At 39.2% G+C, this 17,483-nt stretch overlaps 2 protein-coding genes across 3 annotated transcripts; one reads left to right on the forward strand and one right to left on the reverse strand.

Annotated features, from left to right (window-relative positions):
- Positions 1-1,834: 1,834 nt before the first annotated feature.
- Positions 1,835-9,020, reverse strand: LOC310719078 (piggyBac transposable element-derived protein 4-like). Of its 2 annotated transcripts, none has more exons than XM_083528399.1 (9): positions 8,702-9,020; positions 8,364-8,594; positions 8,187-8,236; positions 7,916-8,042; positions 6,766-6,872; positions 6,394-6,501; positions 6,166-6,292; positions 2,945-4,216; positions 1,835-2,844 (listed from the first exon to the last, which is right to left on the reverse strand). In XM_083528399.1, exons 2-9 carry the CDS (start codon positions 8,378-8,380, stop codon positions 2,421-2,423), a joined length of 2,232 nt encoding a protein of 743 aa, XP_083384525.1. In that variant the 5' UTR covers positions 8,381-8,594; positions 8,702-9,020; the 3' UTR covers positions 1,835-2,420. The 2 variants fall into 2 exon arrangements, with proteins under 2 accessions (XP_083384525.1, XP_083384526.1); XM_083528400.1 differs by having other exon boundaries at positions 6,766-6,811; positions 8,702-8,976.
- A 1,343-nt stretch (positions 9,021-10,363) lies between these two features.
- Positions 10,364-16,100, forward strand: rad51ap1 (RAD51 associated protein 1). Its single transcript, XM_083527786.1, has 10 exons — positions 10,364-10,520; positions 12,110-12,156; positions 12,765-12,891; positions 13,269-13,378; positions 13,945-14,001; positions 14,235-14,312; positions 14,804-14,911; positions 14,996-15,166; positions 15,548-15,703; positions 15,921-16,100. The coding sequence occupies exons 1-10, from the start codon at positions 10,504-10,506 to the stop codon at positions 16,046-16,048; spliced, it is 999 nt and encodes a 332-aa protein (XP_083383912.1). The 5' UTR covers positions 10,364-10,503; the 3' UTR covers positions 16,049-16,100.
- Positions 16,101-17,483: the final 1,383 nt, after the last annotated feature.

The raw sequence follows: 17,483 nt of genomic DNA on the forward strand, positions 1-17,483 counted from the left end.
AGTCAGTAGGAGTAAGACAGAGTACATGTGTGTGAATGAGAGGGAGGGCAGTAGAGTGATGCGGTTGCAGGGAGAAGAGCTGAAAAAAGTTGGAGGAGTTCAGGTACCTGGGGTCAACAGAGCAAAGTAATGGAGAGTGTGTTAGAGAAGTAAAGAAAAGAGTGCAGGCAGGGTGGAGTGGGTGGAGAAGAGTGACAGGAGTGATTTGTGATAGAAGGGTATCTGCAGGAATGAAAGGGAAAGTTTATAGGACTGTGGTGAGACCTGCGATGTTGTATGGATTAGAGACAGTGGCATTGAGTAAAAGACAGGAGATGGAGCTGGAGGTGGCAGAGCTGAAGATGTTAAAGTTTTCGTTGGGAGTGACGAGGATGGACAAGATTAGAAATTAGTTTATTAGAGGGACAGCGCATGTAGGATGTTTTGGTGAAAAGGTGAGGGAGGCGAGATTGAGATGGTTTGGACATGTGCAAAGGAGGGACATGAATTATATTGGTAGAAGAATGCTGAGGATGGAGCCACCAGGTAGGAGGAAAAGAGGAAGACCAAGGAGGAGGTTTATGGATGTGGTGAAGGAAGACATGCAGGTAGTTGGGTTGAAAGTGGCAGATGTAGAGGACAGGGGGGGTATGGAGACGGATGATCCGCTGTGGCAACCCCTAATGGGAGACAGCGAAAGAAGAAGAAGAAACCACTTTTAAAATTAGTTTATATATTGTTTAACCAAGCAGGCATTTTATTTAAAATTGTTTTAAAATAAACTCTTCCAATGCAGTTGATCACAAATAATAAACTGTGTTAATAATAATAATAATAATAATAATAATAATAATAATAATAATAATAATAATAAAAAGGACAAGCAAATGTAAGTTTTGGTTAAGATACAGACTAATATTATAATAAGTATCGCATCCAGGACCGCTGGTCCTATTTCTTGATCCGCATCAGCAGATTCGCCTCCATACTGCACGCTTTTTTTTGTGTCTTTACTTAATGTTTATTGGTATGGAAGCCCGTTTCCACCACTGAATAAATAAAAAAAAAAAAGGTATTGCGATTTTTATCTCACAATTTTGACACTTTTTTTTTCCAGATTTGTGAGATATAACACATTTGCGACACTTTCTGGCAAAGCACATAATAGGCTTTAATATCTATTATAACATCCGCAATTCGTAAAGGATTATCATCCCAAAAAGTTAATACGGCCAAATCTTTTTGAAAGGGTAACAAGATAAAAAAAATATTCTGTAAACAAATCCTAATAATACATAATGTGTTTTGCCAGAAAGTTTTGCAAATGAATTAGAAACTCGCACTTGCGGGTTTATATCTCACAATTCTGAGAAAACGTCAATAACCTTTTTTTATTATTATTATTCAGTGGCGGAAACGGGCTTCCATATATCAGAGGTGAGAAATTTAATCCGTTCACGAATTCGAATCCTTCTGAATCACTCCGTGAACTGATCCGATTCTTACGAGTTCCTAGAGTAGAGATTATTCCTGCTTTTGCCAGTGAAATCCACTAGAGGGCACTCAACGAATCCTTAGAATTCATCGAATCCGTGCACTCATAAATCCGACTCATCTCGGATGCCCTCTAGTGGAATTCCATGGCAAAGGCATCAGGCAGAATCCCAAAGTGACTCGAATCTGTTTACTGAGTGATTCAGAAGAATTTACATCCCAGCAAAAAAATGTATGTAGATTTTATATAAATTTGTCAATTATTGTACCAAAACCGAATGTAATTATATAAGCCACGGCCAGTTTGTGCAGACCGTCCCTGTGCCAATTGTAAAAAAAATAAATACAGTTCAAAGATCAATTTGTGTCACTGCATTGGATTAATGTGTCCCAACTGTAAAATGTGATCTTTGTTAAATTGTGTATAGATGATAGAAGACACTTTAGTTACTGGAGTAACTAAACTTTAACTTTAAAGCGATCAGTTTGCATGGTTTTAATGAGGAAATCAGTAGTTAAGAACGAACACAGACACACAACAACGTATATTGCACTTGAAATGATTTAGGTTTTGATATAATAATCATTTTGAGCATATAATAAGTCAAGAATACATGTAAAGTAACTTAGAAAAAATCTTTGTCGTTTACTCGATTACTTACATGAGTTTCAGTAACTTAACAACACAAATGTTTGTTAGTACAACAATATTTCACTTGACTTCGTTTTTAAAAGGCAATCGTTGTGCATGCTTTTTAAAGTAGACTTAACTATTTACATTTACAGCATTTGGCAGATGCTCTTATCCAGAGCGACTTACAATGATCTCATTTATACCGTGCTCAAGGGCCCAACAGTGGCAAGTTTAGTGGTGCTGGGATTTGAGCTCACGTCCTTCAGAACAGAAGTCCGGCGTCTAAAGTGACCCCTGAATTGGAATAAACAGTTCAGTGCAGCTCGTGCCAAGCAGAGAAGCAGTCACGCTTTGGCTGAAAGCACATCGGCACTAAACAAGTCTTGCAGTATACAGGGGTTTTTTGTTGACACACTTTGCACGTTCGCCTTCCTTTGGTGCTGTGTGAAGCAAAGTTTCCCGGTAAGTGGCGCATGTCCTCAGGAAGAGGCGAAGGAGGTGGAGGAAAGTTCGAAAGCACTAACGCACCGAGTTCCTCGATGAGTTTTTCTCGGAACTGCTTCTGCGTCATCGGCTTCTGGTTCTTTGCGCAGGCCGTTTCCCGATGTAGGATGAAGGCGTTTACGATGGCTATGTCCACAAAGTGGTAAAAAAAGCTTTGGTACCATTTTCTTGTCTTGTGTAAGACTGTGTAATAGCCGATGAGGGCGTCCGATACGTCGACTCCGCCCATGTACCTGAAAAAGAAATGAAGGAAAAATCAGAATTCGGATTGAATTTCACGACCAGAGAAATATAATCAAGCGAAACCGACATCACAGAATACTTTCTACTAACCTGTTGTATTCTACAACACACTCTGGAACTGGTAAATCCAAGTTTTTCCACTGTCCGGCTTTACCTTTCACCTTCCTCTGCACGGTGCTACTTTCATTGCCTTTGTGAATAGTGGAGCACATGTGGACCTCCTTTGTATCCTTCCATTCCACGAACAGCAAGTTCCCCTCTCTCAGCCAGCGATGAGTGCCTCGGGGAGCTTTATTCGGAAGCTTGTTGGTGATGGTTTTAGGGTAGCCTGCGTTGCTGGGTCGAATAGTCCCACAAGCAAAGATGTTTTTCTTTAGGAGATCTTGGAACAATTCTGGACTCGTGTAAAAGTTGTCGACAAACAGTTTGTAACCTGTTCCCAACATCTTCTCATCAATTAGTGCCATGACGGACTCGTAGCTCAGTCCATGGTTCTGTGGGCTGGATATTTCCGGAGATGTTCCCTCGTAGATAAAGAAATCCCACGTGTATGCGCAGCGGGAGTCCGCGAGCACAAAGAGTTTATATCCCCACTTTGTTGGTTTGCCTTTCATATATTGTTTTAGGCCATTTCTAGCTTTCGTTGCCACCATCCTCTCGTCGATGGCGATGTTCTGGAAGGGATGGAAATAGTTTTTACATGCGTCTCTCATCTGGAGATACATGGGCTTGATCTTGCAGAGGCGGTCATACGCAGCTGTTCCTCTTTTGCAGACGTTTTCAGCGTCCACTTCAGGATCACTGAGATGCAGTGCAGAGGAGATGGTGAAGAATTTCCTTGAAGACATTACATGTGCAGGAAAGGGAATTTTGAAGGTGTCTGATTTTCTCCAGTAATCCTTCAGAGAACGCACTTTCACCAGACCCATGAAGATCACGAGCAGCAGGTAAGAATATAAGTCATTCATAGAAAGATCCTTCCACTGTTTTGGGCCTTTTTTCAGCTTTGCTCCATAGGCATTAGTGTTTATCAAAATTGTCTGCAGCACTGAAGTAGAGAGGAACAGCTGGAACAACTGCAGCACGGTGTATGATGCTGTGGGGTTAAGCTGTGGGCCTGGTGTTCTGGACGGTCGAAAGACTGGTGGCTGGGGTGTAATATCCTCCTCCGTTGATTTATTCCACTTTTCTTTAGGTGCGTCATGGGATACAACCGAGGGAGGACGGGTTTTTCTGCCCTTCTTCTGATTTAGAGCTGAAACCCGTGCTGATTTTGAAGAATCCGAGTGCTTGAACCTCTTTCCTGGATGATGGTTGGCAGTTAGAAGCCACTCCTCATCAGAGGATTCAGCTGATGGGGTGCTGCAAGACAAAGAAAAAAATTTGCTTTGTATGTCAACCTTTTTGAGGTTTTGGCTGAGCAATCAACATTTATATAGTCAATAGCATTTTACATTCTAAAAACTATTTTAAATAAAATGCCAGCTTGGTTAAATAATATAAAAAAATCTAATAAACAAATAAACAAATTAATGCTATTTTTTTAATAAATGTAATTATTAAATTTAATTGATTTAATGGTAAAAATTGCATTCAAAATTTTACATTTGTTAGACTGCATTTGGGTAGGTGTGTATAAAAGTGTGTGTTTTACATTTATTTATTTTGCTAAAGATTTCTTGTTTTTAACACGTGTACCATTACTCCCATAATATACAGTACAGACCAAAAGTTTGAACACACCTTCTCATTCAAAGAGTTTTCTTTATTTTCATGACTATGAAAATTGTAGATTCACACTGAAGGCACCAAAACTATGAATTAACACGTGTGGAATTATATATGGAATTATATACATAATATTATATACAAAAAAGTGTGAAACAACTGAAAAATGTCATATTCTAGGTTCTTCAAAGTAGCCACCTTTTGCTTTGATTACTGCTTTGCACACTCTTGGCATTCTCTTGATGAGCTTCAAGAGGTAGTCACCTGAAATGGTCTTCCAACAGTCTTGAAGGAGTTCCCCGAGAGATGCTTGGCACTTGTTGGCCCTTTTGCCTTCACTCTGCGGTCCAGCTCACCCCTAAACCATCTCGATTGGGTTCAGGTCCGGTGACTGTGGAGGCCAGGTCATCTGGCGCGGCACCCCATCACTCTCCTTCTTGGTCAAAAGCCCTTACACAGCCTGGAGGTATGTTTGGGGTCATTGTCCTGTTGAAAAATAAATGATGGTCCAACTAAACGCAAACCGGATGGAATAGCAGTGGTTTCCCAGCAGATATTCTACCATGAAGGTCTCCTCTAAACAGTTGTTGTAGAGATGTGTCTGCTGCTAGAACTCTGTGTGCCATTGCCCTGGTCTCTAATCTGAGCTGCTGTTAACCTGCGATTTCTGAGGCTGGTGACTCGGATGAACTTATCCTCCGCAGCAGAGGTGACTCTTGGTCTTCCTTTCCTGGGGCGGTCCGCATGTGAGCCAGTTTCTTTGTAGCGCTTGATGGTTTTTGTGACTGCACTTGGGGACACTTTCAAAGTTTTCCCAATTTTTCAGACTGACTGACCTTCATTTCTTAAAGTAATGATGGCCACTCGTTTTTCTGTACTTAGCTGCTTTTTTTCTTGCCATAATACAAATTCTAACAGTCTATTCAGTAGGACTATCAGCTGTGTATCCACCTGACTTCTGCACAACACAACTGATGGTCCCAACCCCATTTATAAGGCAAGAAATCACACTTATTAAACCTGAGAGGGCAAACCTGTGAAGTAAAAACCATTTCAGGTGACTACCTCTTGAAGCTCATCAAGAGAATGTCAAGAGTGTGCAAAGCAGTAATCAAAGCAAAAGGTGGCTACTTTGAAGAACCTACAATATGACATTTTTCAGTTGTTTCACACTTTTTTGTTATGTATATAATTCCATATATAACTCCACATGTGTTCATTCATAGTTTTGATGCCTTCAGTGTGAATCTACAATTTTTATAGTCATGAAAATAAAGAAAACTCTTTGAATGAGAAGGTGTGTCCAAACTTTTGGTCTGTACTGTATATATTTGTATATATACGGTGAGAGAGAGAGATTAAAAAATTCTTTTTTTTAAAAAGGGAAAATATTTTGTTCATAGCATTCCCCTAATAAAATCAGCTCAGGGGCACCAACAACATGTAAAAATATGTAGCGACTCACAAACATTGATCTTTTCGGTCGTTAACAAATAACAATCATTATTTTTCTTCTCTTCAACATTTTCTCAAGCGTTTCTCTTATACAGACAAATCTTATAAAAAAATAAATTGCAGCTCACCTATGTAAAGTAGGTTCGGATTTTCTATCCGGAAGCAGGTCACCTTCAGCGCTGTCTTCGCTGTCCTCGCACTCCTCCAGAATATTCTCCTCCTCGCTGCTTTCAGCAAGCTCCAGTAAAAAATTTTCTGCAAAGTTAAACGATTCATTTTTTTCCCCCCCTTTATTTATTCGGGTGTCCTTATACTTCTGATCACACAGTGTCTCCTACCATACTGCTGAGACTCACCCATACAAACGCCTTCCTCACTACAGTCTGACAGCACAGTGGGCGTGTCTTCGGGCGTGTTGCAGGATGAAGGATCGTCGTTTGTGGAGGGAACGGCTGCTTGCAAACCTATTTTAAATAAATAAATAAAAGCCTATACTGTGTATATATCATTTAAAATCGCAGCAGTCGGTTGTTTCTCTGCCTCACCGGTACATCAGTGGTCATGTGACTGATGCTTTTATCCCAATCAACTCGCAATGGAAATAAAATACAACCACTATTTACATTACAACACGATATTACAGCGTTACTGTTATAATCACATACAGCTCAGCATTCACTTTGACTGACGCTTCATCAAAAGATTCATTAATATGATCACGTACGCACCTTGACTACTCCCGAGCGGCTCCTCTGACTTTGCTGTAGACTGGATCTGAGACAGAATGAGAGCAGCTTCTAAATCTCTAGTGTGCAGCTTTTCATCCTTCGACACTCTGCAAAACAAAATTGGGAGGCACGCAATTCCATAGGACGTCTTTTCTAGCGTGGAATTTTCCCTTTGACCTACGAGACCCAAACCTGCTCTAGCATGATAATACCCCTGTGCACAATCAACACATTAGTAGGAGGGGAAGATCTGGAATGGCCTGTTTCTGGGATGAATTTTATCACCCTGATGGCACCCCAGGCCTCGTCACTTCAGCTAGATCTTTTTACTAACACCTTTGTATCTGTAGGAGTTCCAAATCTCCACATAAATCTAGTGCAGACCTGGGCAAACTACGGCCCTCGGGCCACATCTGGCCCTTTGTACGTCCCTGTCCGGCCCGCGTGAGGCCAATCATAAATTTTCCAGTGATGGTGCCAAGGCAAAAGGCATAACACAAAAAATTATGGAATTCATTGCCTTAGATCAGTGGTCTCCAGTGGCTCGACAGGTTGATCTTTGAAACATTCCCTGTGGATCCTGAAAATAATAATTATTATAATATAATATTTATTACACGGCTCTTCACGGCACTTGAATGGGCTTCCAAACGTTTGCCGGTCAATTCTTTTTGTTTAACAGACCCGTAGCTAATAATAATTGACCGCTGCCTGTCTGTTAATACTATGAAGGGTAACAAATAAATAACAATATATATAATAATAAATAAAAAACTTTTGTAATGTATTTATTCTTTGAATTGCAATGCATTGATTTTAGTGAGGTTAGTACACACTCAGCCATAAATGCAATGGTTCTAATAATTGACAATCTTTTCTTTCAGTTTTGGGCTTGGTTTCCTCATTTTTGGTTTTTGGTTTCGGCCAAGAATTTTCATTTCGGTGCATCCCTAAAATAATATCGTTGTTGTGGCCCTCTGACACATTTCGGGTTTCTAATGTGGCCCCTTGCAAAAATTAATTGCCCACCCCTGATCTAGTGGAACGTCATGGAGGTTATTATAACAGCACATGGGGACTCAATGTGAAATGGGATGTTCAATAAACACATCAATCTAATACTGTGGATAAGGTGAGGAAATCTTGGTACCTCTTGTTCCCCGCTTTTGCTGGCGCATCGATGGTTCCATTTTTCCTGTTTTTGGGGTCTGGACATGCCTTCTGAGAAGCCCGAGCTTTTCTGTTTGGACGGGGTTTCACTGTTACAACGTTTTTATCTGTTAAACAAAGTGGTTTTACACACACACACACAAAAAGGGTAGATTAATTATCTTTGTACTAACAACAAGCCCCCACTTTAAAACCTCCTTTACCCACGAGTGTCAGTTTTATTCCTCGAGAGGAAATTAGACATTCCTTACCATTATTACAACCATACAAGGAGTCAGAGTAATTTATGGCTTTCTTTTGCCTGGAAAACACACAATTGCACACACGTGCATCAGTCAGTGGACACACAGAAACCGGAAGTAGCAGCATTCAAACACAACAAACACAAAAACAACCTTAACACAGAGAATTAGGGGTGAAGAACAAACCTCGCTGGTCGGTCCATTTGAATACAAAGTAAACAAGTAGTTTTGAATGGAAAGATTTCTCTCTTTTCCTTTATCGCTCGCTCGGTCGGTCCCTCTTTTCCTGTCTCTCGTCCTCCCTCTTTCTATAACGTTCTCTCTATCCCTCTTTCTATCAGTGACCCCCCCCTCTCCCTCCCTCCCTCCCTCCCTCCCTCTCTCTCTCTGTCTCTCTCTCTCTCTCCTTATCCCACTCTTTTTTTATCTATCCCTCTTTCTATCAGTGACCCCCTCCCTCCCTCCCTCCCTCCCTCCCTCCCTCCCTCTCTCTCTCTCTCTCTCTCTCTCTCTCCTTATCCCACTCTTTTTTATCTATCCCTCTTTCTCTCTTTGTTGTGTAAACACAGCGCTAGCAAACCACATGCTAAGATCCATTCTTTTAAAATACGCATCTCCTTTAAAATTAAAACTAAAAAAAGGCTCCACTGCTGATTTTACACAGTAAAATATATAAAAAAAACAGGACGTTAATTAAAAAAATAGCGACTGTACAAATACTTATGGACACAAATCCCCCCTACTCTCCTATCTGCCCCCTTTTACCACTCAGCCCGCGCGCAAACAAACTTCTTCTTCGTCTCCTTCTTCTTCTTCTGTGGTGTTGAACAGCGGCTGGCCTCCAACTGAAATGGTGCAATACCGCCACCTACTGATGAGAAATCGATTCGAATCTTTATGAATCAATCACTGAACAAATCCGACTCTTTTGAGTCAGTTGGGATTCTTCCTGTTTTGCCATGTGATTCCACTAGAGGGCACTCAATGAGTCCTTAGAATTCACCGAACACTTTTTAACACGTGTACCATTACAGCCCTAATGTATATATTTTATATATATGGAGAGAGAGAGAGAGAGAGAGAGAGAGAGGAAGAGATTAAAAATTAAAAGGGGGAAAATGCTTTTGTTGGGATTCTTGGGATTCTTTCGGTTTTTGCCATGTGATTCCACTAGAGGGCACTCAATGAATCCTTATGACTAAGAATCAATGAATGATCAATGGCAAATATTTAATGATACATATAAACATCACCTTGCCTGCACTTCCGGATAGTACATGGAGTGTAATAGAAGCAAATAGATATTAAAAGCCTATTATTTACATATGCAAACGTGCACACCACGACTTCATTACTGTTATAAATCCCGATATAACTTTATTTAAAGCGGTCAACAATCAACGTAGCAAATATTTTCAATCACAGGAACACACAGTTACTGGAACAGACTCGCTAAAAGTCAAATGCATTAATGTTATTTGACGTGACACAACATAATCCAAATATTTAATTTATTGTAGTTTGCGTCGAAGGGATTCTGCCTGTTTTGTCACAGTTCTTCCACTAGAGGGGGCTAAATCCACCGAATCCGAGTGAATGAAGAGAAAGATTCACGAATCCTGGGTCATAAAAATGGTTCTGGTTATTAAATCGGAATGAATTCGGATTCTTTTTAATTCCTGAATTTACTACTTGAGCTACACAAGTCTAAAACATATCAGAAGAGTGGATATTATTATAAGAGCAGGACCGTTGGCCTAATATGTAGGTTCGCGTCAGCAGATTCGCCTCAATACATCACGCCTTATTTTTCTCTTTACTTAATGTTCATTAATTTTAAGGATTTCATACTAAAAACAAGCCATTTCATTTGTTCGCCTTTTTCTTTTGGTTTTTTGGGTTTTTTTTACACGCCTGACTGTTACGAATCTGCTATTCGAATCGCCAAATGACTGCTTGTCGTTTGTTTGTTTGCGCGCGCGGGCCGAGTGGTAAAAGGGGCAGATTTCAGTTCATAATTATTCATACAATCTTTTTTTTAATTAACGACAGGATTTATATAATTTGTAATGTGTAAAATCCGCCGTGGTGCTTTTTTTTAAAAATTGGTTTTAAAAGTAGGGGCGTGTTTTTACAGGTGAAAACCTTTTTTTTTGTTTACACGAGAGAAAGGGATAGAAAGAGGGATATATAGAGATAGAGATATAGAGAGAGAGAGGGATAGAGAGATAGAGGACCAGAGACAGGGAAAGAGGGATAAAGAGATTGATAAAGGAAAAGAAAGAGATTTTTTTAATCTAAATTGCTTGTGTTTACGTTTATACAAATGGAACGACCATCGAGGTTTGTTCTTCACCCCTAATTCTTTGTTTATGTTGATTTGATGTGATGTTGATGTGATGGTGATGTGATGGTGATGTGATGTGATGGTGATGTGATGGTGATGTGATGGTGATGTGATGAGTTGAGTTGATGTGATGTGGTGTTGATTTGATGTGATGTTGATTTGATGTGATGTTGATTTGATGTGATGTTGATTTGATGTGATGTTGATGTGATGTGATGTTGATGTGATGTGATGTTGATGTGATGTGATGTTGATGTGATTTGATTTGATGTTGATTTGATGTGATGTTGATTTGATGTGATGTTGATTTGATGTGATGTTGATGTGATGTGATTTGATGTGATGTTGATTTGATGTTGATTTGATGTTGATTTGATGTTGATTTGATGTTGATTTGATGTGATGTTGATGTGATGTTGATTTGATTTGATGTGATGTTGATTTGATGTGATGGGGATGGTGATGGTGATGGTGATGTGATGGTGATGTGATGGTGATGTGATGTGATGTTGAGTTGATGTGATGTTGATTTGATGTGATGTGATGTGGATGTGATTTGATGTTGATTTGATGTTGATTTGATGTGATGTTGATGTGATGTTGATTTGATTTGATGTGATGTTGATTTGATGTGATGTTGATGTGATGGTGATGTGATGGTGATGTGATGGTGATGTGATGAGTTGAGTTGAGTTGAGTTGAGTTGATGTGATGTGATGTTGATTTGATGTGATGTTGATGTGATGTGATGTTGATGTGATGTGATGTTGATGTGATGTGATGTTGATGTGATTTGATTTGATGTTGATTTGATGTGATGTTGATTTGATGTGATGTTGATTTGATGTGATGTTGATTTGATGTGATGTTGATGTGATGTGATTTGATGTGATGTTGATGTGATGTGATGTTGATGTGATTTGATTTGATGTTGATTTGATGTGATGTTGATTTGATGTGATGTTGATTTGATGTGATGTTGATTTGATGTGATGTTGATGTGATGTGATTTGATGTGATGTTGATGTGATGTTGATTTGATGTTGATTTGATGTTGATTTGATGTTGATTTGATGTGATGTTGATGTGATGTTGATGTGATGTTGATTTGATTTGATGTGATGTTGATTTGATGTGATGGGGATGGTGATGGTGATGGTGATGGTGATGGTGATGTGATGGTGATGTGATGGTGATGGTGATGGTGATGTGATGTGATGTTGAGTTGATGTGATGTTGATTTGATGTGATGTGATGTGGATGTGATTTGATGTTGATTTGATGTTGATTTGATGTGATGTTGATGTGATGTTGATTTGATTTGATGTGATGTTGATTTGATGTGATGTTGATGTGATGGTGACGTGATGTTGATTTGATGTGATGTTGATTTGATGTGATGGTGATGATGGTGATGTGATGGTGATGTTGATGGTGATGTGATGTTGATTCGATGTTCATGTTGATGTTGATGTGATGTTGATGGTGATGTTGATGTGATGGTGATGTTGATGTGATGTTGATGTGTGAATGCTTTTACTTCCGGTATCTGTGTCTCCAATGATTTGATGTCTGTGTGTTCCAGGCAAAAGAAAGCCATCAATTACTCCGACTTCTTGAATGATGATGATGGTAAGGAATATTGACAGTGTTGGTAATCACATGCAAAGAAGTTATCAAAAAACAACTCCAAAGAAAAAGAAAGAAAAACTCTCCTTCTGCCATCTTTATGAATTCAGATGAGTACAATAGACCTGAAGTATGTTCCTGGTAATATTTTGCTGTTTCTAAGTACACCTTGCTAGGAACTGACTAGGAACGGAATATTGTTCCGCCATGACTTCCTGTTTGACACTTCCTGTTCCATAACTATGAGGTTCAGTGGTATGGATGAACTATCCTAGCTGTGGGACTGTATCTTAGTAGATTTTATTGCGTGACACGAACAGAAAAATAAATTCTGCCCCGCACACAATCCGATTTTTTTTTCTTCCATATAATGCATTTCTATGTGCGACTTTCACGTTCCATGGCCTTCCGCGAAGCCTTGGATGAACAGTTTGACGAGCCAGATGTTACACAGTGCTCACCCAAACACCAACTGAAGGAATGTCTTCTGAAAGATCCAGTCCAGTCGAGATATCCCATTAAAATATAACAAAGCATTTTGAAGCTGGTTATGGAGCTTGTGGTTTCTATGGAAATACTAATCCACATGGACTCGTGTATTTGTTTAACAGATGAGGACTTTGCCACGGCGAAACCGCCTCCGAACAAAAAAGCTCGGGCTTCTGCGAAGGAATGTCTGGAGGACAAAACCAGGAAACATGAAATCTTAGATTCAGCAGCAAAAGAACACAAAGAGAGGTATCAAAACTGCTTTTATCAACCTGACCTTATAGACTACACTATATAAACAAATGTTTGTGAACACCTGAGCATTAGACTGATATGTGCTTATTGATATTCCCATGGAGTCGCTATTTGCTGTTATAATAACCTCCACTCTTCTGAGAAGATGTCCCACTAGATTTCTGTAGAGATCTGGGTGTTAGTAACTATAAAGTGGAGGTGAGGAGGCCTGGGGCGCAGTCAGTGTGAAAAAAAAACATCCCAATAGCAGGCCACATTTAAGGCATAGTTTGAAAACAGACCTCACATGACACATGGAAAAGTCAAGTGTCCCAATACTTTTGTCTATTAAACAAAAAAACACTACAATATTCAGCAGTTTTGTTTTGCAGAGTGTCTCTGGATGAAAGGCTGAGTAGGCGAGATTTAGAAACTGCTCTCATTCTGTCTCGGCTCCAGTCTACAGTAACGTCTACAGAGGAGCCGCTCGGACGTTGTCGAGGTGCGGACGTTATCATATTTATGAATCTTTGGATAAAGTGTACTGGTCATATGCATTGAAAGAGAGTTTTTCCGGCTTCCATCGGAGAAGGTTCGCGGTCATTATACAGTACGAGAGCGGCCTCTAGTGGCAAATCACTGACTTTTTCGTAGTGTATTCACTAAAGTTATCAGATAAAATGAAAATTAATTTTAGAATATATTAGAAAAATTAATTTTGTGAAATTAACAAACAATAAACCATACTTCTAAAGCATTTGTTAATTTCAGTTAATGTTATGGTAAATGCCTTCACAAAGGGTAGAGCATTGAAATAGTTTATTTTTGTAATATAATTTCAGTACTATATCACATGGAGTGTCATGTTTTTTTTTTTGGTTTTTTTTTTTATCCAGTATACATTTTAAAATAATTGATAGATGTATGGGTTATCGGCAAGTACGAGCCAACCTAGCTATCGATATCCGTAAACTCCAATGTCCGTCGACCTCTACATATGAATGCTCTTGTTGTTCATTAAGTGATGTAATAAATAAAATAAAATAAGACTGGTTTTCTCCCCTGAAGATGAAAAGTCGGAGCCTCCGGTGTTGACACACTTCAGTGCAGATGGCAGCTGCTTTGGTAATAAAAATTAAATTAAATTTTTTTTAAAAGTCTGTATTCGCATGAATAATGGAAACATACACTATAGGGGTAAAAGTTTGTGGACACCTGAGCATAAGATTGGCTTCTTTTTAAAATTCCATTTCAGTCCCCTTTTGTCACAATTCACATTATTATTATTATTATTATTATTATATATGTTTTTTATATATATAGTTTTGCAACAACTAACTGTTTTCTTTTCCAATAAGATGAAGCTCCGCCCTGCAACACTTCTGAAGACACGCCCCCTCTGCTGTCAAACTGTAGCGTGGACGTCCAATGCATGGGTAAGAGCCAAAAGATGAACATAATTGATATTGTAATATACACCGTGTGGACAAAAGTATCAGGACACCCAACTTTTCCACACTCCATACATGGTTCTTCTCCAAACTGGACATCTTTGAAGGCTTTTTATCAGTAGAAGATCTTGAGTGGCCTGCTTTAGAGCTATAAACCCTATTAGACCCCTTTGGGATGAATTCTCCTCACCATTTACTTTATTAACCCTCTTGTAGGCTGAATGAACACAAATCTCCACAAAATCTATTAGAAACTCCTCCAGAAGCAAATGGTGGACCGAATGGAATCTTCTGAAAGCACACCTGAATCTGATACTTGGGTGTCCACAAACTTTTGTCCACATAATGTATCATATAAGGTTGTGTTCAGTCTATACCACTCTTTTTGCATTTCTTTTTCTCCCCAAAACATTCCCATAATTCAGTGGACTGAATGTTTGTACTTAAAAATCCACCTTCCTGCTCTCTGACTTCAGGATCAGATAACATCACGAGTGAGCAGACCCCTTCGTCTGGCGTCTCCACAAAAATGCAACAGAGGTGTCCGTCGCAGGACGAAGAATACAGACCTCGGAACACACCCGGTACATCAGCACACACCTTCACCATGCTCTCCATGATGGCTGTGAGTCGAAGTGTTTAGTAGATTAAATCCTGCATTCTTCCAGAGAGCGACTCGGAGTTCAGTGAGCTGGATGAGAGTGAGGATGAAGAGTACATGGTGAAAAGGAAACGAGAGAACGTAAAAAGGTCCAAGAGCGAGAAAAAGGCATCACCGAAAACAGTAAAAAAAGAGAAGAAGCCAGCGAAAACGCCTAAAACCAAAACGCAGGCCAGAGGTTTGTACAGATTTCCTCCACCTTTCCATTAGAGAACCTAATGTGTGTAAAGCACCATACCAACAAAATTTAATTTGTGCAGCACTTGTAAAAAAAAAAGTATTTGGACGCCTGCCTTGGAAGTTCGACTATACTTCAATTCGCAGACCCAAACCTGTTCCTGCATGACAATATGCCCCCCATGCACAAAGCCAGCTGGAAGATCTCGAGTGATCTGAACGCTGAGTTGTTCGAACTTATTATTAGAACATCAAATGGGGACTCGATGTGGAATGGAATATTTAAAAATCAAATCTAAAAAAAATTTTTTTGCCTTGCATTATTTTTTCTGTCTTTCTTTTGTTTTCAACCTTCTTCCCTCCCTCCCTTCCTCCTTCCCAGGCAAAGACACAGCACTCATTAGTCCAGGGGTCAGGAGTCCAGCTGCTGGTCAGCGTTCCTCAGCACCGAATAGAACTCCCACCACTCCTCCCATGTCCAAATCGGCCCTCCATACCAGCCCTGGTGGGGGCAAAATGCCAAAATGGACTCCTCCTGGTAACTCATTGTGAACTTTAAAATCATGTACACGCACACAGCAGTTTTACCTACAATGAATTTGTCTCTTCTGAAATCGCTGTAGGCTGTAATTTGTAATGTTTAATTATTTATTTAATACATTTATTCACAAAAGTAAATCTAGAATACGAATATTCATTCTTAGATAAGACACTATGCAAATGATCGCATTTTTCCCCCCTTTGCATGTTCTCAGGTGTGGTAGGAAGACGTCCTAGTTCTTGTCAGAGTCCTCCGGTGAAGTCTCCCGGACTCGGTCTACGGTTAGGACTGTCTCGCCTGGCGCGTGTAAAACCCCTGCACCCCAACACAGTGGCACATTAGAATCTTTTATTCTTTACATATGAATTCTATTAAAGGTAATCTGTATATTATGCATCTGTGTATCGAGATCTCTTTTTTCTTTTTTTGCCTGATTTAAAACAATTTTTTATTATTGAAAACTGACAATTTTACTTCGTCGTTGTGTTTGGTTAATCCAGATCTCCAATCCAGCAATAAAATAAATTGGTTGCTCCAAATGATAATCTTGTGATCCGTAAGGAATAAAATGGATATTCCGTATATTCCCTATAACTATAATATTGTACTATAATGTTTCGAAAGGTGGCTAAGATGATGGGATTTTCTTTATCCTAGACCTTTAACTCTTTTCTCCTCAGCTGTCTCTTGTTTCCACAAAACGTTCTCTGCTCAGGGTTGCCCATGTGGAGCGTCTGTATAGAGGAAGTGGAGTGATCTTTATTGGAAGGTTTATTAATGAGGTGTTTAGAAAGAACCGAGCAACAACTCAACCATAAGCAAAGTAACTGGAGGTTCTTCAACGTTCAAGCCTTTTAAAATAGAAGCGAAGCCTTCAGACCTTCAGAAAAAGAACACAGATATTGACCAAGGAATTGATCTTTGCTCCTGACTGATCGGACATGGAGCATATGATGTTATGGTTTGTCAAGATGATATCACCATTCCCAAAAGTCATATTTATGATGTACATTATGCAGAAAATCCCCACACATACGTACATACACAAACATTTCTTTATTATATATATATATATATATATATATATATATATATATATAGGATTAGTATTTTTTTGTTTCATGCATCATCACCCAGACTAGCTTATGTTTGATTGTCTTAATGTTAATTGTGGTAATGCCGTTTTCTTTTTACTTTTTGCCCTGGCGTGGACTTGGGGGCATATGCTGTGGAGGTCCCTGACTTTCCCACACATTGGTCTGTTATGCATGCTGATACCAATAAACAGAGGAAATGTCAGGTAGTGAGATGTTTTAAACTAGAGGTCGACCAGTAGTGGATTTTAACGATACCGATAGCTAGGTTAAATTGTGCTATCAACCGATAACCGATGAATCAACAGATTTCAAACGGATACTGGATAAAATAAACAGTCCATGTAAAATAGTACTGAACTTTATTACAAATAAAGAACAGTACTAAATCATAAGAATGTGCTCAATTGAATAAACAAATATAATAATTAATAAATGATTATAAAACGAATAAATGATCAATAATAAATCTATTATAGCGCTCTCCGTGCAGCGCACAGTCTCACATGTAAAGTCTAAATGTGTGGCTACAGTGATTCATCTATAGAGGGCGCTCTAATGACAAAAATATCGGTATAGATTATTTGAATGGCTTTGTTATTGTTTGTAATTTGTGTTTTTTGTTCTCCCCTCATGTGTCAAAGTGGACTAGTCGTTTGTTATATATAATTTTTTTATTTGAT

Source organism: Silurus aristotelis (assembly GCF_946808225.1).
Source record: "Silurus aristotelis genome assembly, chromosome: 24".
In the NCBI taxonomy this organism is placed as follows: Eukaryota; Metazoa; Chordata; class Actinopteri; order Siluriformes; family Siluridae; genus Silurus; species Silurus aristotelis.